Source organism: Rhinolophus ferrumequinum, chromosome 22 (genome assembly GCF_004115265.2).
Source record: "Rhinolophus ferrumequinum isolate MPI-CBG mRhiFer1 chromosome 22, mRhiFer1_v1.p, whole genome shotgun sequence".
NCBI classification, from domain to species: domain Eukaryota; kingdom Metazoa; phylum Chordata; class Mammalia; order Chiroptera; family Rhinolophidae; genus Rhinolophus; species Rhinolophus ferrumequinum.
Window position 1 is genome coordinate 11,427,648 of NC_046305.1, and position 24,114 is coordinate 11,451,761.

The window sequence follows — 24,114 nt, forward strand, 5'->3', positions numbered from 1 at the left end:
TACAGGTAAAGCTTTAGAAAAGTGCTTTGGTAATGGTTAACTAATTTATTATTAAATATATTGGGGGTAACATTATTATTACTATTGTTAAATATTCGTTGATTGCTTACAACATGCCAGGCTTTGGGCTAAGTATGTTTTATACATCATTTTATGTAATCCACACAGCAGCCCTATGGAGTAGCTCCTCTGTTATCCTTTTTCTTTCAAATGAGAAAACTGAAGCTCAGAGAGGGTGAGCAAGTTGCTCAAAGTCCCACAGCTAGCAAAGATAGAACCATACTTCGAATCCAGGGCTAGTAGCAATCAAAAGCTCAAACTTTCACTGTTTCCACTACCTCCCAAATCAGCAGTTCAAAAATACACAACATAGATCCTTTTCTTTGTTCATTCATTCACTCCCTCACTCACTCACTCGATGAGCTCACAGTGTGCCAGCCACCGTGTCTGGTGCTGCAGATCTAACCATGAAGTAGGCAGACCAGAAGGAGTGGCCTTTGAGGAAGGCTATATGCTGGTGAGGCAGACAGATGAGCAAACTAAAATAAATCTGTCCTGTAACAGCAGACAGTGCTGAGTGCTATTAAGAAAATAAGCAAGAGGCAGAGGCAGAAGATAGAGAGTCAGCATTGGGGTGGGAGGCGATTTCAGGTAGAGGAGTCTGGGAATATTTTCCTGAGAAGGTGAGATGAATCCAGGGAGGGGTGTTCCATGGCAAGATCTGGGAGAAAGTGGGGAAGGCAGAGTAAGCACAGATGGCTTGAAGCAGCAAGAAGCTTGGCACATTGGAGGAATGAGAAGCCAGAGGTGCTGGAGGGAGCTGGTCTGGAGAGAGAAGGTATGAAAGAGCGTCTCAAAGAACAGCAAAGTGATCTCCTAGGGAAATGAGGCAGCACTGAGAACCCACTTGAGCTCTGTGTTCATCAAATTAAGCCCAGTAAGCAGCTTTGTATTTTTATTCAGCCACATTCTGAGATGTGGAGCCTGGGTGCAGATGTGAATGGGTGAGTAGAGTGGTATCAGGTTCGGGGGTTTGCCAGGTGAAGGCAGCAGAGGAGGAGAGAGGCAAGGAGGTTCAGCCTGGGCCACGGACGCAGGTCAGGTGGGGTGGAAGGTAAGGCCTGAGGGCCTCAATGGACAGTGAGGAGGTGTAGGGACGATGGACTGCTGGACCTGGTGATGTCAAACAGTGGTTGGAGCTGGGGTACCGAGGGGGTCAGCTGAAGTGAGGAGATGGTGGTCAGCGTGCCATTCCCTACAGCTGCTCTAACAAATTACCGCAAATTGGATGGCTTCAAACAACAGAAATGTATTCTCTCACAGTTCTGGAAGCTGGACGTCTGAGATCAAGGTGCTGGCAGGGCCGTGCTCCCTTTGAAGGCTCTGGGGAGAATCCTACCCAGCCTCTTCCTACCTTCTGGTGGCTCCCGGCAGTCCTTGGCACGCCTTGGCTTGGGCTGCGTCACCCCAATCTCTGCCTCCATCTTCCCATGGCCTGATCTTCCATATGTGTCCAGATTTCTCTCTTATAAGGATATCAGTCGTTAGATTGGGGCCCACCCTAATCCAGCGTGACCTCATCTTAACTTGATTACATCTACAAAGACCTTATTTCCAAATAAGGTCACCTTCACAGCTACCAAGGGCTAGGGTTTCAACATATTTTTTGCGGGGGACACGATTCAACCCACAACAGGCAATCCATGGAAGTGATGCGCCAACCAGGAATAGTGTTCTTACCCAAAGAACACAACCTCTTTGGGCCCCTATTAAACCCTCCGAAAGTTGGTTACATAGAAGAGGATCCACTGTAGGTCTTCTCTATAGACGGCAGTGCCTGGGCAGGGGAAGGGCAGGCTCACCTGGCACACCACAGCTCGGTGGGCTGTCCTGCAAAGAACCGATCCACCGGCCAGGGATGTGAAGAAAGTAGAGCCTCGTATAAAAGAGGAGGTATAGCGAATTGTTCAATTGTACGATGTAGATAGACACTAATACAAAAATCCAAAAAGAGGAGAGATTCATGATTCTAGGATTACTCCAAAGCTTCCTGGAGTTTAACAAGCATTTCTTCGGAGTGCATATGGGTTGGACCCTAAACCCTCAACCCTCACTCCAGGGGATTATCAGCATCTCTGTTCTACAGATGAAGAAATCAAGATTCACACCCTGAAGTGACTTGCCCAAGGTCAGAGAGCTGCTATATTTTCAAGTCTTCTATCCTCAAGCCCATGCCTTTTCCTACAACACATTGAAGGGTGAGTCAGGTTTGGACAGGTAATGCAAAATAAGGAGAGTGTTTTATGTGTGGGAAATAGGATTAATATTTTATTATTACATTTAGCTAATCAGCTTCTGAGAGCTAGCCTGTATCCCCCGATGAGAAGTTGCTGTCAATCCTCCAGCTCTTAAAATATCTGGGTCAGTGAGAAGAGGATCACAAGGTCTCCTTGTGGTTATTTTTAACTTAACAAAAAACTTGAAAGAAAAGGAGAGGACAAAAATGGAAAAACGATCAGAAATTTGACAAGCTGAAGTGAAAAGGAAGGAATAGCTGGGTTACTGACCCTGCCTTAGAATCTGCAGGGAGAGGTCACCGTGGTTCCTGGCTCCATTAGAACTGAGAAGGGTAGCCTGGAATCTACATCAGAAAATGGACCTGAGACACAGCGAACTGAAGGCAGGAGGCATAAAGGTGTTGGTTGGTGCCACTACCCCATACCTGCCTGTAAAATGACATTGCCCTTGATCCTTTCTTCAGAGAAGAAAGGAAGAAAGAAATTCAGGGGATCCATTCCAGCTTCTACCACTGGCTTTTGTGATTTCAGAACAAAAGGAAAGGCAGGAGAATCTTTTAAGCAATCACTCTGGGTTACATGAAAGTGGCACCCACTGGCTGTTGTGAATGGTATTCTTATAAGATATTCTGAGCGTTGCTTTATGTTTTTTTGGGACAAATCAGCAATAATACAAACCCCCTGTACTCATATAGCTTTCCCATCAACTCAAAGATACCAGGAATGAGGAAGCTCTAAGTGCCAGAAAATGTCTCCTGGGACCTCAGACTGAGAGGTTCTGGCAAAACACCCCACTGTCATGTGTGAAAGGCAGTGCAGAACAGGCTTCCCTCAGGTCTGAGATAACACGGGGTCCCCTGCAGGGGAGAAAATGTCAGATACAGGTCTTGAGTCTAAGAAATTCGCTTCCTGGTTGTCTCTAACTAAGGGCCCTGGTCACAGCCAATGTTCCCTAAATGCTGACCACCCCTGAAGGGCAAGGTTAACTTACAGCACCAAGGCAACGATGCAAATCCATGGCTACCACAGGGCAGCAGTGAGTGCTCCAGGAGTTTCTGGGAGAGCAAGATCGATACAAGCTGCTTTCACCAAGGAAACGAGCCTTCGGCTGGGCCCTGAATGGATACAACTTGCACCAAAAGGGGATGACAGGTTCTTGGTGCAGAGATTTGTTTCTTCAGGTGTCGTGTGTGCACCGCAGACGCAACAGTGAGCAAAGCATATCCTAGTCCCTGCTTTCACAGAGCTTGTCATCTAGCAGTCAGTGCCCTTAAAGCAGAATGCATCGGTGGTCATGACAAACGCGGACATTTATTGAGGGCCTAGGTATACCAGGCACTATGCTAAGTGTTTCACAAATATAATCGCATTTGATCCTCACTGCAACTCAAGGATGGGGAAGGCGGTACCATTTTCTGGATTGGAAACTGAGCCCACACAGCTAACTAGTGGTGAAGCCAAAATTCAAATCCAGGGCAGCCTGGCTTAGGGGCCATGCTCTGTTCCCCAGGGGAAATGAGGTCAGGTGAGCTTGTCTGGGGGAGCGCTTAGAGGTCAGGTGAAGCGGTTCATATAGTCATTTTGTTATTAGTTCTCTCTTCCTGCTGTTGCCAAAGTTAGATTCCCAAGGGATACACATGAAATTCAGAGGACCTTCCAGGCAAAACAAACTCTCTCCAAATCTCCATCAGCTCTCCTGACATGGAGAACTGTAATGGCCATCTTGACAGGAAATGTCAGTTATATTTTTCTCTCTCCCACAAATCCTAAAGCTATGAGAAGCCATAATAAACCAGTCCCCAATTTTTTTCTCATCCAGCCGCTGCACGGACCTTCTTTAGTTTTCCAAAGATCCACAAGAACCCTCGAAGCTGCCTAGAGAACAGAACACCCCAGTTTTTTAGGTGGCATCTTACCTCCAAAATATCCAAAGGAGAAGACATGCTCGCAAAGTTGTCTTTATCTTCGGTTCTCCTTACCTTCAGATCTTCACAGGCAGGAAAAAGGGGCCGAGAGAAGAGGGGTGTGTCCTTTCTCCACCTCCCAAGAGAACAAGAGATTATACCTTGACCTCCATCTTCTTCTTCATTTCTGAGTTGACAAATACTGCTCCCAAACAAAGCCAGGAGCAGGAAAGGCAAAGTGAAGGTCAACCCACCCGGCAGGCATAGAACTGGAAATGCTACAATGAAAGTGGAAATCCTCATGCTCATAAAGTTAATACCTGTTCATCAACTACAAAGCACTTCCAGAAACATCCCTTCATTAGAATCTCTCACAATAGCTAGGCAGGTATTAATGTTGATATGACTTTTTTTTCCTGTGTTTTTTTAACAAATGAAGAAACTGAGATACATAAAAATCTAACATCCAAAATATATAGGGAACTCATACAACTCAACAACAAAAAGACAAACAATCCAATTAAAAAATGGGCAAAGGACACGAACAGAAACTTTTCCCAACAAGACATACAAACGGCCAACAGATACATGAAAAAAATGCTCAACTTCACTAACTATTAGGGAAATGCAAACCAAAACCACAATGAGATATCACCTCACACCTGTTAGAATGGCTATCATCAACAAGACAAATAATAACAACTGCTGGAGAGGCTGTGGAGAAAGAGGAACCCTCATACACTGTTGGTGGGAATGCAGACTGGTGCAGCCGCTATGGAAGGCAGTGTGGAGTTTCCTCAAAAAATTAAGAATAGAATTACCATATGACCCAGCAATCCCTCTCCTGGGTATCTACCCAAAAAATCTGAAAACATTTATCCGTAAAAATATATGTGCTCCAGTGTTTTTTGCAGTTTTATTTAGGGTGGCCAAGACATGGAAACAACCAAAGTGTCCTTCGATAGATGATTGGATAAAGATGTGTATATATACACAATGGAATATTATTCTGCCATAAGAAAAGATGAAATAGTGCCATTTGTGACAACATGGATGGATCCTGAGATTATTATGCTAAGCGAAATAAGTCAGACAGAAAAAGTCGAGAACCACATGATTTCATTGGCTTGTGGTACATAAAACCGAAAACAACAAAAGAACAAGACAAACAAATAAAGAAACAAAAACTCATAAACACAGACAACAGTTTAGTGGTTACCAGAGAGTAAGGGGCGAGGGGGATGGTAGATGAGGGTAAAGGGGATCCAATATATGGTGATGGAAGGAGAACTGACTGTGGGTGGTGAACACACAATGTGATATATAGATGATGTGTGATAGAATTGTACACTTGAAACCTATGTAATTTTACTAACCATTGTCACCCCAATAAATTTAATTAAAAAAAAGAAGAGGTCACTCCCTAAGGTCAGAAAGATCAAACTTGCATTTTGGCCCTTTGAGCTCAAATTCTGTGCTCTGTTTTCATCTCCTCAGGAATCCTGAGCATGTCAGATAGGGACAGGAAACCTTGCTTGAATAGTTACTCTCTATGGTGTCCTCCTCTGAGATTTGGGAAGTTTACCCACATAGTCTCAGTTTTATTTTATAATCGTCTAGGAATCTACCCTCCAAACAAGATAAATCTTTCTCTTATAATATTTGGGTTTAGTCCTTGCAAACTTGAATAGTAAGTTCCATACGCTTATTATTCCTGTGTAAAGAAGTGCTATTTTTACTTTGCCCTAAAACGATTTCTTTTCAATGATAAGAATGTCCCTTGTTCTGATACTCTGAGATTTAATAAGTTCATATTTTTATCTTATGATTTTCATTATTTTATACATTTCAAGCATACTCTCCTCTCAGCCGGTGTCTTTCCAGAGTAAAGAGCCCTAATTCTTTTATCATCCCTCACAAAGAATTCTCTCCATCCTCTGCATCAATATAAGTGTCCTTCTCCAGACCTTGTCTGGCTCTGTATGTCTTTGAGGTACATCAGCTCATCGAACCCCCACCACTCTGTCCATTATTCTGTATTAAAGAGCACAATGACTTCAGCTAAAATGAAATGTAGAAATATTAGAGACACTTTTAAAAATCAAACAATTATTTTGTTCCATGTCAGACCAGCATATGCTAAAAAAATATACATTTTGCTTCAACTCTGAAATGAATTTGAGTAGCCTGGTACTAAGCCGCCTTGCAATCTATTATGAAAACAACAATTTGCAAAGCACGCTCACATATATTATCTCATTTGACCCTCTCATGAACCATGCAAGGTAGAAAAAACCATATTATTATCCTCATTTTTCACATAAGAAAAGTAAAAAGATGAGGCTAGCCCAAGGTCAAACAGCTGGAACTGGAACCCCACTTGCTGACTGGCCCTCCATTGATAAACTAGTGTTCTACCCACTGTGCAATACAACCTTCCTTCTAACCACTTGTGATTTATGTTAAAGTCCCAAACTACCACCTCTGAGTCTCTTTCAGCGATCCACAGCAGTCACAAAATAGTCTGTATCTCTTCCATGCAAATGATTTTCAAATGTGTGTCTCTAGGCCACACCTCTCTTCTGACATAAAACTGACAGGGACATAAAACTGCACACTTGATATCGCCTAGATGTCACATGATCTACAAAACTTCCTCTTCTGCCCCTATCATACCCCCCTCCAATGAATGGGAGCTTAACCCCAATTCTCATTTGACACTCCTCCTCTCAAATACCTCTCCAGAAACCTAGGAATCATCTTGACATCACCCTTTCCCTCCCCTAAGCCTGACCCATATCCAATCTAACACCAAGTCCCTTCACTCGTACCTCCTGCACAGCTCTCCATTCTGTCCATTTCTCATCTTCCCCACCATCACCACGTGAGTCCAAGATACCATCATCTCTCATTTGGACTTTCATGGACCCCTCACTGGTCTATTCTTCTTCAATCCTCTCTCCCCAATACATATAGCTGGAGGGATTCTTCCAAAATACCCTTCTTGTCATGCTGCCCCTACCCTACCCATCCTTAGAACACCTCAGTGGCATCCCATTGCTTCAATGGTAAAGGTGAAACACCCGTAACCAGCCCACGAGTTCCTGCCCAATCGGGTCTCCACCGCCAGCCTCATCTCACCACACTCCCCTTCACTTCTCAAGCTCCAGCCCCACTAGCCGTCTTTCAGCCCCTTTTACTTGTGATGCTTTCATTTGCCCCAGGGTTCTAGATAGTCTTCTCTATTTAAATTACCAGAATTAAATTCCTGGAAGCTTCCATCTTCTCATAGAGGTTCAAGGGTCTTTCCTCAGGGAAGCCGTCCTCGACCTCCCCAAGTTAAATTTCTCCCTTATGTCACACTGCACTGGTTTGGCGAACGGAATTAACCTCTGTGTCCCCACTAGATTTGTAAACTTTTGCTCACCGTGATATTCCCTGTGCTGTTCCAAGCTTGGCACACAGAGACACATCAACAAATGTTTGTTAAATGAATGACTAAACCCACTAATAAGGAAATGGTTGTATATGATATATGTCCTCATTACTGAATGCCAAGCAGCTGTTAAAAAGTACGAGGTATGTCTATATTTATTTATACGAAATGATGCCCATGACATATTATTGATTAAAAACAGTATGTGTACTCTGATCAGTTATTTTTCAAACCTGTGTATGTCTTCATTGAAAAAACAAACAAACAACTTCTGTGTGTATGCATGTGTCTGTACGTGTTTTAAAAGGTCTATAAGACCAATACCAAACTGCTTACATTGGTTTCACCGGAAAATGGGAATGAGACAGAATAGAGAAAAATAGGATAATAATTTCTACTCATAAACTTCTTGCTGGCTTGACTTTTTTCAATAACCACGAGGTATTGCTGTAATTATTTTAACAATACCTTTTTAAAATAATGAGGCAATTCACTACAGTTCAGGAAACTAACAATTTCTAAATACAGCAGAGAGTAAAAAAATAACTACTTTGTATATGATTCCTCAACAATAATAAAGTTCCAAAAACCAGCATATTTCCAGCTCAGGTTTTCAACCTAGCAATATGTTGTGATGAAGAAGCAAAATGGAAAACAACAATTAGACATGCCAGCATTTGTTTGTACAATTAGGTCTTCCCTTTACATAACTTTTACAAACAATAAAAATTTTGAAAAATCACTGCTCCTGGCTTCATGTATACAATTTTAGAAGGAAAAATAACAGAAAGAAATAAGAACATGAATTTTTCTTAGTTTACTTAGATTTTTCTGTTGTTAAAGTGATTATGTGAAGACACCTTTATTTTTCCTTCACTTCCAAATAACAAACCTTTTGTTGTCTTTACCGTAACTCGAATAGAAAAGACAGCTTCCTAAAGCCACACAGATGACAGAAGGGAGCAGGGACAAATATACTGGTGATGTGTAGACAAGATTATTCCACAACTACAGCACAAAACCTCACTTTGGTGGGTGAGATAGCTGTGTGCAAGTGGAGAGATCCACAGTTTCTGGAAAAGGAGAGGCAGGTGTGTGGGAGTGATTCTCCAGCAGCCAGCCTACCACGGTTGAGCTGGGAAAAGTCTGAATACAGAAAAAATGCTGTCACTTGGAGCTGCATTGATTTCTTTTTTCAGACTCACTAATGGCTCAGGTGGTGGGATAACCAAACGATGACTAAAATATGAGTCAAATGCTTTCAAATCAAATTATTCCAGTGAAGCAGGAATGTAGGCAAGCAGAGAGCAGGTCATTAGGGATTCTAACCAATACTTGTTAAACCTGAAGAAACTCTCTCTCCTTAATGACTGCCTCTTTCAATCTAAGTCATTTTGACATTAGTGAGCTGGGGACAATCGATCTTTATTACTAGTGACACCTACTGATCAGCGCTGAACAGTGGGAAAGGTAGCTCCCAGCTGGGCTAGTGCACTTTCCCAGTCCTGATTTGTCATCGTTCCCAGCATCTATCCAGCATGTCTTCAATTATCCCAAAGGGTGTCAGGAAATTCTAACATTAGCCTCCAAGTTGGTGTCTTGGTATTTTTGAAAAGCAACTTTCATTTAAATACAAAAAATAGCTCACATTAAGAAGGAAGGTTGGGGTGGTTGGATGGCTCAGTTGGTTAGAGCACGAGCTCTGAACAACAGGTTTGCCAGTTTGATTCCCACAAGGGCCAGTGAGCTGTACCCTCCACAACTAGACGGAAGACAACGAGCTGCCGCCGAGCTTCCAGAGGGGTGGCCGGATGGCTCAGTTCGTTAGAGCGCGAGCTCACAACAACAAGGTTGCCAGTTCAATCCCCACATGGGATGGTGGGCTGCGCCCCCTGCAACTAAAGATTGAAAACGGCGACTGGACTTGGAGCTGAGCTGCGCCCTCCACAGCTAGATTGAAGGACAACTACTTGGAGCTGATGGGCCCTGGAGAAACACACTGTTCCCCAATATTCCCCAATTGAAAAAAAAAAAAAGAAGGTTGGGAAAGGCAGATGAGGAGAGGCATGTTATTTAATGGAACCACAGGGCATGAAGCCCCCAGAAGACTAAAATGTGCCACTGGGCATGGAAGAGACAGCAGTACATGCACTAACCCGCCCGAAAGCACCACATGGGCCCACAAAAGACAACCTGTGGGTGGCTGTCCTGACATCTTCTCCCTCACACTTTCTTCTGCTAACTTCTTGGTTGCACAGTCTTTCCCTCAAATGTTCACTCCCTAGTTTACGACTCAGTTCCTCCAAAAGGGTTTTTTGGTGAGAAGACCCTGAGAAGATAGGTACTTTCAAATGGCTGGAGGTATTTATCAGAAAACAAAACCTCATACCACATTTATTGGAACAGGACCTCATCAAGAATAACTAGAAGTACCCCATACCTGTGGTATCAGGTATCTGTTTTTATCCCTACCCCACACTCCTCCTTTTTAAGAATTATCCATCATGCAGTAAAAAGAGTAGACAACTGTGTTTAGCATCCCGCCAAAGTCTAGGTCCTCTCCACACAGACCAGAACTCAGGAAGAGACTGGAGCTTACGTCAGCCAAGCTTTCTGTCTCTGTGTGACTAGATACTTCTTATAAGTGGACTCGTACAATATTTATCCTTTTGTGCCTGGCTTATTTCACTTAGCATAATGTCTTCAAGGTTCATCCATGTTATATCATGTGTCAGGACTTCCTTCTTTTTTTAAGGCCGAATAATATTACGTTGTATGTACAGACCACATTTTGTTTACCCATTCATCTGTCGATGGACATTTGGGTTGTTTTTATATTCTTAACTTCACCCCACAATTTAAGACTTGCAGATAATTCCAATTCAATTTATTGAGTGTTTAACAAAGGTCACTCACTGTGCTATGTATTGTGGGAGGTACAAAAGTGACACAGACATGGTACCTGCTGTGAGGGGACTTCTGTTACATTGAGAAAGTCGGGAAAAAAGAAGTGAAAGTAACTAGCATTTGCTAATCATTCACCATGTGCAAGACGTTTTGCCGGTCAATGTATGTATTGCTCAAGACAACTTTGTGAGGTAGATAATATAATATCCACTATACAGTGAGGAAAGGAAGGCTCAGTGACCTTAAGTAACCACCTCCAAAGTGGCGAGACTGGGATTCAAACCCACATCTTGAATTCAGTATCCTGTGTTCATTCCACTAGATACGCTGCTCCCTTTGGTACAAGGCAGAATGTGACAAATCCCAGGGGTGAAGCTACAGGAAGGAGAAGGGGAAGAGAAGAGATGACCACACTCCTGGGGGGAAAGGCTCATGGAAGGTCTTACAGGTCAGGAAGGCTTATGTTTGACAGAGATAAGGGAGTAGAGGAAACTGTCTGAGCCGAGCAAAGGGCAGGGTGTGGGGGGAACAGGAAATCTCAGTGCTGACTGCGGGACTGGTGGAGTTGTGGAACATAAGGTTGGAAAGCAGAGAGGGGCAAAGTCATGGTCATAATGAAATGCTAGCTCAAGGAGTCTGAACTCTACCATGTAGACAATGGTGGGACGTCCTAGGTTTTCTAAGACAAGACACAGTCATAGCTGTGCTTCGGGAAGGTCACCATGGCAATAATGCATAACAAGAAAGTGGAGGTGGTTTAAAGGTAGGAAAGCCCGTTAGGTCCCTGAAATTAGCAGATGAGACATAATTAGTCAGCATGGAAAAGAGAACATGGAGGTGAGAGATATCTTAGAGGTGGAGATGACAGAACTTGGCCATTGAGGCATTATGAATGGGGTGACCATACACCCTGGTTTGCCTGGGACACTTGTGCTCCTGGTGTAATTACCTTTCCCTCTCAAATAGGCCCAAGTCTGGACAATAAAACAGATGATCACATTTATTATGAGGAATAAGAAAAAAGATTCAAAGGTGACTCTAAAAGATTCTGAACCTGCATTACTAAGGAAGGTGGTAACACCATTATAAACACAGGAGGGAAATCAGGTCTTTGGAAAGATGATGAGTGCGGATTTGGACATGCTGGATTTGGACTGAGGTGAGGATTTATTTGAGGGAGATAAGCACTTTGCCCACGGATTTGCGCTCTATTACATGAAGGAAGGCATCATTGACCTAAAAAAAAAAGAAAGAAAGAAAGAAAAGAAATCTCAAAAAAGTGTAGTCAGGCTTGCATACATGCAAATTTCAACAAACCATATATATATTTGTTGTTGGTTCCATTTTTAAAATAGCTAAAGCACTAAGATATCTTTTCAACGAACTGTATATAGGTAACTATGTAATACTAACTAAAGAATCACCACAAACTCAAAGGCAAACAATATTTAAGAATAACCCAACCTCAGAATTTCTCTGTCTAAACTATAATTTTCAATGTTGTCAAATAAATGACAGCAGGTAAAAAGTCCTCAGGGCTTTCTATACTCTATTGTAGTACTTCTGTGTGATCTAGCTTTTGAAAGAATGAAGCCATCAGCAGAAGAATCAGTGAATTCCTTTTTTTTTTACAATTTTTATCATTTTTAATTAAGTGTCCTGTTTACAGTGTAACTGAAATTGCAATCTATCTCAAATTCTTTTTTAGAAGTACAAGTTATGAAACACAAATCAAAACAGTAGCCACAACAATCAAGCCAGTGTGATACTGGTGAAAGAACAGATAAAGAGAGCAATGGAACATTAGAGACCCCAAAATAGACCCACACAAATGGCGTCCACTGATCTTTGACAAAGGAGCAAAGGCAATTCAATGAAGGAAGAACGGTCTTTTCAAGAAACAGTGCTGGAACAACTGGACAGCCACATGCAAAAAGAAAATGAATCAAGACACTGTCCTTCATCCTTCACAAAAATTAACTCAAAATAGATCTTACATCTAAATGTAAAAGGCAAAACTGATTATGGTGGCAGGGAATCCAGTCAACAGGGAAGTTTATCGCAGAGAACAGATCTTGAAACTATGGTGGATGTACACTGACTACTATGCAGCAGTGAGAATCCAAGAACGGGATACAGGCCCCACAATGCAGGTGGATCTTAGAAAGACAGCACTGCGTGATAAATCCAGACACAGAGTCAAGTCTACAGCACAACCCTATGCTTTAGTTTAAGTAACTTGAGACTGACTCGGGAGAGGAAAAGTTGTGGGGCACACAAGTGGGAAATGAGGCTAAAGGGAGTAAGTAAACACAGACATCCATAAATATGCAGACATGAAAGCAAAAGACGGGCCTTGCATGAAAGATGAAAATGTGCTTTGAAATGAGGATTATGATTACACAACCCTTTCCACATGAAATCCTCCCCCCAACAACAACAATAAAAAAAAACATAAAAAAATTAATAAGTAAAAATAAGCAGGAAAACAAATCCATCGTGGCTATCTCTCTATATTATGAAATTGCTGGTGTCAAAAACATCTGTCTTTCGGGGCTCTGTGCCTTACAGAGCGCTTCCCAATCTACACAAATTTAGATGCATTCAGAGGAGGTGGAAGAGGTCTAAGATGGATGTTTGAAACACTCATCCCCGCGCTGTCAATCACTCAAAGGTACATCTCCATGTGACTCACAGCTGCATCACTCTCCCTGTCAGTTAGAAGTTACTTGTTCCCAGGGACCTGGCGTAGCGCAACAACAAAATACTTGTGAAAAGAAGCATAATTCGAGATATTGATACTTTTTTCACGTGGCATCCTAGAGAAACGAGGAATCTCCTGCACACAAATGTTAACATAAAAAGAAAGTTGTCACTGCAAGTGCTAAACCTTATTTTTAATCATTGTTCACATAAATCTTTATGAAAATGTAGCAGATATTTACCTGACTTCTTTAAAGGGTAACATTGGAGGGAAAGCATAACCTTTTTGTTCCGCGACTTGGGAATCTCATCATTTGAACAGCCTTTCGTTGACTGCCTGTTTTTCAGATGTTCTGCTACTTCTCTATGTCCAGCTGCCACTTCTGTTGTGATTGCAGCTGCTTCTAAAAATAACCCCCTTCTGTCCCTTCCTACCCTGTGGTTTCTTTCTGGGCTGCGAAAACAGACAAGCTGTGGTATTAAGGACTAGCTGCTTAATGAGAGCGATAAGGGACTTAATGAGAAACTCAGAAGTAAAGTGCAGGGCTTTTGACCAGTCTTTGGATAGCTAACTCAGATGCCTGGGGACATTTTCCTCCTTTGGGATTTTACAGGCTGCATCGCAGAGGAGGATCTCCACACTGATGCCCGGGCAAACATAGAGGCTGTTCACAGAACTGATTCTATGCCCTGCAGTGAATGAAGCCATCATTCAATCTGTCTCTGGAGATTTGCAACCTGGACTTTGGGGGCAGGGTGAGGATATTGCTTTTGCTTTAGGTTCTGCTGCTGTTGTAATTTTTAATTAGCTCATCAAGCAGGAATAATTTGAGTAACCTATACTTCCCTACATACGCGTATATTATGCTGATTCATGCTTTCCTCTAGAAACCAGGTCTTCACCCTGTCATAGCACTGTCCTGAGAGCTTCCCAACTGAAAAATAAATTCTGTAAGTCTACTTTTCATGATTAGTATACAGAATGTACCCAGTGAATATCTGATGAGTAAAATAAACTCGCGAATGAATGAATGAGTATATCTGGGACTGAGTGGGATTGTTTTTAAAAGGTAAAAATGTTTCATTACCGATACACTGTCATAGTTGACTTATATTCGTCATATCATTGTTCTACTACGAGTTGATCTTAATCTTCTTTTAAAAATCAGTCAACGCATTTCACCGAAAAAGATACAAATGGCAAACATGCATATGAAAAGATATACAAGATCATTATTCATTAGAGAACTGTAAATTAAACCTACCATCAGATACTGCTTCACACCGATTAGAACAACTAAAATTAAACAAAGCAACTGACAATACTAAATTCTGGCAGATGCAAAGTAACAAAAACTCTCATGCGTCGTTGATGGGAATGCAAAATAATGCAAAATAACAAACCACTTTTGATAAACAGTTTGGTGGTTATTAAAAGTTAAACATAGAGCATGAAATCAGTACAAACAAAACCCTGAAATGTTCAGACAGACAATGCTGGAGCTTCAGTTTCTCATCCAGAATACATAAGCGTATGTACAGACACACACACGCGCACGCACGCACGCATACACACACACATACACACACAAAGAAAACCTACATGGTATGGACTTTGGTAGGAATGCAATAACAGTGGCCTTGTCTTCAAACTGATGGGCTGTAAGAGACGGCAACAGAATTGCTTCTCAGTAACTGAGGCACAGAACTCGAGCTGCTGATAGTAAAGCCTGTCCCTTCTTAAGGAACAGCTATGCCAATTTTTTTTTTTGGATTCTACATAGATCTCTTTTCAACTGGCATTCTTATCTAATGATATTATCTAGCCACCACTGGAGACCAGGGGGTAGGAAGGCAACCCTGCTCTGTAAATAAAGCCAAGTAAATGTCTACGTAAATTTTTTTTAAAAATTAAACATACATTTAGCACATAACCCAGAAATCCCATTAGTAAATACAAACATATGCCTATACAAAACTTGCACGTGGACAGTTATAGGAGATTTATTTATAATCACCAAAAACTGAGAAAATTATCAAATATCCTTTAAACCAGTATATCCGTACAATGAAATATTATTCAGCAAAACAAAGGAACAAACTACTCACATATGCAAAAACAGGGATGCATCTCAGAAGCTTTATGCAAAGTTAAAGAAGCCAGACTCAAAAGGCTATATACTGTATGATTCCATTTATACATATATATGACATTCTTCAAAAAGCAGAATCAATAGGGAGAGGAAACAGATCAGTGGTTGCCAGGAGGTGTAGGTAGGAGAAGGGGACTGATTACCAAGGAGCACAAGGGAACTTTTTGGAGCGATGGAAACGTTCTGCATCTTGATTGTAGTGGGGTAGTTACAGGACTATACATGTTTGTCAAACCTCAGATCAAATTTTACTATATGGAAATTATACCGCAAAAAACCTGACTTTTTAAAAAAGTCCAGCCATGTGTTATTAAACACAAAAATAAACACATTTTCAAAGTTAAGCGTCAACCTGGGTTCCCTAGAAAATAGAGCCTAATCAGAATGTGTGCCCTAAGGTTTCCTTGCAATCCAGGGAGGCAAGGATTGGGGGACAGGGAAGTGAATCGAGGAAGGAGGAGAGGAACTACGAGGTATGTTACTGAACCACTCATAGTTTCATGGGGACACACACTGGTTGCTGTTCACGTGGGACCTCGGCAGAAAGACCACATGGAACCACTGCTGCCGGAACAGTCCATTGGGAAGAGCAAAGGCAGCAGTCTATCTCCGGGCTGTCATTTGTCCAAGCTTGCCCCATGGAGTGAACTCCCCACACTTCTGGGTGGCATCATAGTGTCGGGACAGATGGGTCACAGAGCTTCCACAGGTCCTTCAGATCAGACCTCTGCACAGACGCTGCAGCAGCTCCCACCCCTCGTGAGCAAAATGGAGGCCTTGCCTCGATCAGCCTTCAGCCCCGGGAAAGCATGAGGCAATCAGCAGTGTTAGGAGATGGGCCCCCCAGGGGTAAGGTCTGGGCTGTACAGCCACTGCATGAGCCATCACTGGAGAAGTGTGACAAGCAGCCAAGGCCTGGGGCACATGGGACTGGCAGGTATGGGGAGGCCCATACCTGCCAAACTGGGTCTGGATTGGTGCGGTGAAAATAACACACCATTTAAACTAAAAGAGTAACTTCATTTTTAGGAATATTCCACAGATACACTCAGCAAACTTCAAGTGAACAATTTCTATCCATTCAATCTGGTCAGGTGGTGGTCTCACCCGAACTTCATATAATAAACAAGTTCAGATCCGTGAGGTTTAAGTGTGGTGTCAGGCCGAGGCGCGGGTGGGCAGCTCCCAACAGAAAACAGACTCCACACATCTAAAGAGCACCATCCTCTAAACGGGGCTAAACCATGATCCACCCACCATGGCATAGACGTAACCCATCAGAAAACAATAAATTCTAGTTACCATTCAAACTCTAAAGTCTGCCTCTCTAATCTTGCCCTCAGAAATGTGTTACTATGACACTGCAGCAGTGTTACAGTTCAAGGGAACTGGAAAGCTCAACTAACTCTATAATGGCTCTCGATTTTGCTTAAGAAAATACTACGTGTTCACTATCTGCTTTTATACGTATTATCTTATTTAATCCTCATAACCACACTACTAGGTAGAGTCTATTACTGCTCGCATCGCAGATGAGGAAATAAGGCACAAAGATGTAAGCAATGTGCCCACAGCCGGGTGGGGCCGGGATCTGAACTCTGGTGGGCTAACCCTGCCTAGCGCCCCCTACTCTCAAGGAGTCATTCGACAGACGGTGAGTGCCGGCTGAAACCTGGAGACACAGACGTGCAGACGGCACATTGGCTTTGTCCTCATGGAGAGTGTGGTCTGTGGGAATGACAGGCATCGAACAAGTAATTCTAAGCAGGTGAAGGAGAAGCACAAGAGTGCTACGGAAGTTCATACCCTACTCCTAAGACTATGGTACAAAGTATGTGGTTAATATCAACTAGCGAGGTCACAGCTATAAATCCACACATTCAGGAAAACATACAAGCTGGGAGGCACCAGTATCTCTCTGGTTATATATATATATATATATATATATATATATACACACACACACACACACACACACACACACACACACACACACACACACAGTGATCATTTTCTAAACCCAAAGCACGTTCTGAGAATACTTTTTTCCAATATGTTAACTGATTTACATGAAAATATATTACTCACGTTTTAAATTAAATAAAATTAATTATGTATCCATTTAATCACCTTCAGTTTAAACAAACAAAATATATAAATTCTGGTACTACTCAGGAAAATTCAAGATCCCTGATTGTTTTAACTATAAGATACCGTAGTTCTTTCACAGAGATAATTCTCTGACGGACGGATAAACTTCAGACTCTGAAATAAGGTTTGTAAGAAGCAACTTCCTGGCTTGTTTGAGGAGAGACTTTGACTTGGCCAGAAGGATCGCAGACTCTGGCATCAGACCAACCTGGACTGGATTCCAGGTCTGTCGCTTTCCACATATTATCGAGCAGGTGTGATTTCTTTGTTTGTAAAATGTCATAAAAATGGTTCATACCTCAAAGGGATGTTAGGAAGATTAATAAGAAAATGCATGTCAAGTACTTAGCACAGTACTGATCCATAGTAAGTACCGAACGTGTGGGAGTTACTATTATTATTATTCCTCGAAATAGTTTGCATATTGAAAGAAACAGAAAACGTAATTGGTGGATAGTGTGGGAACGAGATTCTTGAAACTGTTAGCGAGCATGGCCTCAGAGAGCCAGTTGCTAGCAGGAAGGCCAGCAGAGTAGAAAGAACTAGAAAAACCCCACGTGCAGCGTCCTCATTGGAAAGGAGAAGGGCAAAGGGAAGCTGACAGGAAGCGAATAACTCGGTAGTTAATTTGCGTTTAAGAGGAGAGAGAACATCAAGGTGGGCAGTGAAGATAATAACCTGCTTCTGGTTTTTCCCCTTGCCTGAACACCTAGATGGACAGAAGGGACAGTTCAAACCAGCACGTGTTTCCACTACTGTGCTTATCCTCTATCAACAGGTACATGTGTGCCGCATGTCAAGCAAACCTCAGTTTACAAGTCACGCACTAAAAGCCACAAGTTGGATGCAGACCCAGAAAGTCTCTAAACAGGTGGTTTTCAAGATATTAAGCCAAAACAGTTTTTCTTAAAAGAATGAACATAGTTCAGTAAAAACATAGTGCAGAGATGCGGTCCCAGAACCCAGGAAGCTCATGTCTACAGCTGCCCACCCCCAGGTCCCTCTGCGGCTCCTGAAGCTTAGTCTGAAAGCCACTGAGACTGCCCGACCCCTCGATCTGAGAGCCGTGTTAACTGAAGGTAAGAAAGGTGAGGGGACTCCCACAAAGGTGCAAATAGATGGGGGCAAAGCTGGAAATAAAATCCAACCCGTTTTCTGATGGCCAGTCCGGTTCCTTTTTTTAACCACTGAACACTACCTTCTTGACTGACATAACAAAAAGATGAGGAAGAAAGTAAACTGCTTTGAAAATGCCTCATCAGAGGGAAAAAAACATAAAAATGGAGGACTGGTGAGCAATGAAGTCTGGCACTGACAGCTTGGACTCTGCTAATCTGCATACGAACAAAACACCGCCTTCATCGATGGCTGACTAGTTACCAAAACAGTTTTTTGAACGTTAAAACAAATTAAGCCAAAAAAAAAAAAAGAAAGAAAGAAAAAGAAAAAGAAAAAGACTTCACAGTGAATGCCTAACAGATCCCCATTTACAACTGTATTGCAATTACACTTTGGAGGAAGTTTAAACCACATGAATGGGACTGTGGGGGGATGAAAACAGGGAGTGCAGAGCCAACAAAATTAACGACAGTAAGTAATGGGTGAATTATAGTCATACGATGCCGGGCATGATTTAATGTTTTGTTCACAGAACTCCAGCTTCAGATCATCTGGTTGTACTTAAAAGCGTCTGTATTCTAAAATCAAAGGTCAAGTTAAGTGCCTCCTTCTTAGACTTGTGTGTTGTGGAGTTCAGAGTTCATTTCAACACGGGTAAATTATTTCCTAAAGTACCATGGCGTCTCTCTGTGTGAGACACCAGTGATGCAAAGAGAACCATCCCAATCCCGCTCCTGCAGGACCTTCACTGAGTCTGCTTCCGGGTGGCTCACGAGGCCTGGGCCTACAGCCCTACACCCCTGAAATCGGGGAGAAACCCTGTGACCCTGCCGCCGGTCAGGCCCCGTTATTCTGTGTTGCATTTTCACCTTTTCATTCCCTAAGCGGATTTATCGCATCCAGACAGAAACCAGGTGGTAGCTGGACACAGACTGTCCACGTCACATTGGCCCTACCCGCACCACATTCTTTAAAAGCATCTCACCTCTTCCAGCTTAAAAACCGCTCCGATGTGTGGCTGGATGCGCCCTTGCTGACAGTACTGAAGAGCAGAGGACAGGCTCCTGGAGAAGACAGGAAAGTTCTGGTCCCGGTATCGGCCCCAGTACACTCCCATGGCAGAGATATTCTTCAGGAGCAGAAGATTGGCCGGAACAGAAGCAATGGTTCCTCCACTAAAGCCAACCACCACAATCCTGCCCTCCCAGGCCAGGCTGAGGGAAAAAAAGGAAAAGAAATTGTAAAAGCAATGTACATTCACACCCCTGAGGATGGCAACTATTTAAAAAGAAAGAAGAAACAACAAGCGTTGGGAAGGATGTAAAGAAATTGGAACCCTCATGCACTATTGGTGGGATTGTAAAATCATGCCACCGCTGTGGAAAACAGCACAGTGGCTCCTCAAAGAATTAAAATCAGAGCTATCATACGATGCAGCAATCCCACTTCTGGGTCTATAGCCACCAGAACTGAAAGCAGAGTCTTGAAGAGACGTTTGCACAGCCATGTTCACAGCCGTCACCACAGCCAAGAGGTGGAAGCCACCCAAAGGTCCATCAAGTGATGAACAGACGAAAAAAATGGGGTGTGCACTTAACAATGGACGATGATTCAGCCTTCAAAGAGAAGGACTTCTGTCACATGCTACCACATGGATGAACTTTGAGGACATTATGCTAAGTGAAATAAGCCAGTCACAAAAAGGCAAATGCCGTATGATTCTACGCATCTGAGGTATCTAAAGCAGTCAAATTCAGAGAAACAGAAAGTGGAACAGGAGTTACCAGGGACTGGGCAAGGGGGGCAATGGGGAGGTGTTGTTTTAATGGGTACAGAATTTCAGATTTGCAGGATGGAAAAGTTATGGGGATCTGTTTCCTGACAATGTGAATATATGTAACGCTACTGCACTGTACACTTAAAAATGGTCAATATAGCAAGTTTTATGTTACGTACTTTTTTTTACCACAGTAAAATATGTAGAATGAAAAAAAAAAGCAATGTAGCAGATAGATTCATAGAGACAAAACGTAGAATAGAGGTTATTTGGTTGTTGGGGGGTAGAAAAAGGGCACTTATTGTTTAATGGGTACAGAGCTTTTGGGGAGGAAGGTTACACAACATTGTGAGCATATTTAATGCCACTGAATTTTAAATGTACAAATGGTCAAAATGATAACTATTAGGTTATGTATTTTTTTCCACCACAATTTTTTTTTAAAGGAATATGAATTAAACCTCCAGCTGGGAACTCCTCTTGGCCTTACAAACTGGCAGGGGTGAACCATCCTGTATCACTTTGGGTTCCTCAATAGGAAAATACAAATATAATGCATTAGCAAGACAGTAGGGGGCTGCCAAAGGAAGTAGTCAGTTTTATAAACAGACCCACTTGAGAATCAAGACTGTCTATTTAACTACTCCCTACTCTGTGGAAGGAAGCTGGGTGTAAACAAACGTCATCCCCTGTGCTGTACTCAGAGACAAATCAGCGTGACGCTTTTGAATTTAGGAAGCAGGAATAAGAAGATAGGCACTTTAAGGAAGCATCATTTCCTTTACACAAAGACTTACCTGAGGGCTCCTTTATGTGCTTCTCTAGAGAATTTTGAATAATCAACAAAAATTCATGCACTTCGTCTGCAGCCCATTATGAGAAGTAACCATACAATGCACGCTGAGTAATGAGTTGTAAAAATAAACTTGGTAAACATCTTTGACATAAAATATGCCTATGTTTGTTTGGTTTTTGCTTTTCGTCTTTCAGAAGGGAAATGAGAAGCTGTGTCAAAACATTATTTCCCAGAACACAAGAGAAGGGTGAATCCTAGCAGCTCTGTCTGTCTCTCCACTTAGGCAAACACTCCTTCCTTTGCTTCTTCTCTAAGCACAGTGCCAAGCACATTGCAGTGATGCTTGGGGACCTCAGTGCCAACGAGGTTTCACCAGTGGGCCAGCTGCTCTCTCTGCTTCTGTGACCTCTCCTTTGAATGGTGAGAATCCACAAACTGCGCTTGCCAGGAGGGCCGGAGAAATGAAACCCATATTACAGAGGAGAAATGAAACCCATATTACTCCATTTTACCCCTGGTTGAAAACAGAATGAGAATTGGTGTGCAGATGATGGTCCCACCAACTCTCCAGTGATTTTTTGAAAAAATAAGTCAATGAGACACCTACCCCGCTGGCTGCTTCAGAAACCAGCGAGACCAAAAGAGGGTGTACATCTAGTATGCAAACTATGACCTCCCCAAGAATGACCCACACCATGTATGTAAAGCAGTTAATGGGGGCCGGCCCAACTGAATTTCACACATGTCTAATTTCTAAAGCATTTAATATTGCCAACTAGAGAGTCTGCAGTCATTTCTTGGGTATTTTCCAGCTGGATATTTTGTTTTTGCTATATTTAAGCATTTCCTGCTTTTTCACTCTGCTTCAAGTTCTTTCCACCCACTCACTCAGCTGTTCTCGCTGATGCCAAGGTCTGTAGGAAAAGTGAGCAGCAAAGACAAAAGGGACGCAAGGCCAGAAGGAAGACAGAGGTCTGGAAAGGTGTGCGCAGAACCCCAGGTCTGGGCCACTCTGGAAAGACCGCTTGAAGCACCTGCGGAGAGCCTCCAGGAAGACATGTCCTCCCACGGTGTCAATGACCACGTCCACCCCGCGGCTGCCCAGCAGCTTTCTCACTGCCTCCTTCAGGCTGCCCTGACGGTAGTTCACGCTGGACTGCGCTCCCCTTTGCATCGCCAGCTTGCACTTCTCATCACTTCCGGCTGCAGCTATTACCTGCATAAAGAACACAGAGCTTCTGAGTTTCCAGTACATGTACCATGAGGGACTCACGCCACCCACCCGACCTGCAACCAAAGGGTAGTTACGAAGGAACCCAATGTGATGTCGCCGTCCCAGCCCCAGCCTCAAACGAGCACATCAGGCCCGACACACAGCACCGTCACACTGGCCTCCCCATGTCCCACCGGCCGTCGGATGCACATTTCCAAGAACCCTGGAAGAACAGAGGTTTCCAGAAGTGCAAACAAGAGGTAGCCAACCCAGATCAAGAAGACCGGCAAAGACTTCCTAGAAACTGGAACATGACTCAATGGAAAGATCTTTAAGTTGGACAGAGCCGAGTTCAAATCCTGACTCTGCTACTAACCAGCTGTGTTACCTAAGGCACATTAGAAAAAAACTAAACACATAGTACTTACTCTGTGCCAGGCACTATTCTGCATGCTTTACGTATTTTAATAACTCATTTCATCTTAATAGTCCATGATATACACACTAGTATTATGCTCATTCTAGAGATAAAGAAACCAAAGCAAAAAACGTTAAGTAACTGTTCAAAGTCACACAGCTAATGGCAGGCAGAACGGGGATCCAAACCCAGGCTGACCCGTCTCTAGTGTTCATGGCCTTAACCTCTATACTGCCTGCCAACTTCCCTAAGCTTCAGTTACCTCATCCATGAGATTTATTTTAAGAATTCAATGGAATACTGTACATAAGACATTTGGAAAACAAAGTGTTAGATAAATTGAGTCTATTGTTACACATATGCAATCACGTATTCTATTGAAACCATATAAGAACATGATGGGGAGGTATAATTACTTCCGTTCTATAGCTCCAGGTCACGGAGGGCTGAGTACACAGAGACACGAGGGGCACCACCCGACTAGGGTCAGGCTCCTGATTCCAACCCCAGGATTCTCACTCCATCCGGTGAGACCTGCCATGACTCTCTCTCTCTCTCTCTCTCTTTCTCTCTCTCTCTCTCTCTCTCTCTCTCTCTCTCTCTCTCTCGGTGCCTTCCTTTCTTCATCTGTGAAATAGGGAGGATAAACACATACATTACCCATCTCTCAGGGGTTTTCAGAGGGTCAAGGGTTAGATAATGCTGTGGAGACACTCTGAAAGCAATATAAAATGTTGTGAATGGAAGGTGTTATCGAAATGACCTGTTCCAAGTTGGTGGCATAATCACATCATTTTCATTTTGTTTTTGTTTGCTTTGGGGTAAAACCATTATTGCTGCTGAAGAAAATGCAGCTTAGATTAATTTTAATATCTGAATTAAAGTAAATTTTTCTCTCTACTTAACCTCCTGTAACTATTTAAAACAAATGGCATAATTTTATCTTCCGAGAAATGTTAAATAGTCAGTGGTTCCAGACAATGAGACCAGTTCTGGTCTCCCTGCCGAAGAAGTGCTAAAAACCCTTGCTTTTCACATGAAATGTGTTAAAGATTCCATGAGGAGCCTCCAGGTAACATCTAAGATTGCTTTCAGAACCCACATGTCCTTCCCAAAGGAACTTAAGGTGAGAAGGAGAGATGCCACCTGAAAAAATTCCAGACCAACCCAATTATCTCCAAGCCTGTATCTCCTGGTGACCCCAGCTGCGTGCTCCACGGGCATCTAACACTCTGCAACA

General features: G+C 42.8%; 1 protein-coding gene across 2 annotated transcripts in view; it reads right to left on the reverse strand.

Annotated features, from left to right (window-relative positions):
* The window catches only part of LOC117014365 (quinone oxidoreductase-like protein 2), a 44,840-nt gene that overhangs the window by 12,956 nt on the left and 7,770 nt on the right, over positions 1 to 24,114 (reverse strand). Inside the window, exons 8-10 of one of the 2 annotated variants that reach the window (XM_033092137.1) lie at positions 22,278 to 22,459; positions 19,656 to 19,884; positions 10,559 to 11,780 (exon numbers count right to left, since the gene is read on the reverse strand). In XM_033092137.1, the coding sequence (XP_032948028.1) occupies positions 11,712 to 11,780; positions 19,656 to 19,884; positions 22,278 to 22,459 (480 nt within the window). In that variant the 3' untranslated portion in view covers positions 10,559 to 11,711. Of the gene's footprint in view, positions 1 to 10,558; positions 11,781 to 19,655; positions 19,885 to 22,277; positions 22,460 to 24,114 lie in introns of those variants that run through there. The other variant, XR_004421501.1, reaches the window with a different exon arrangement.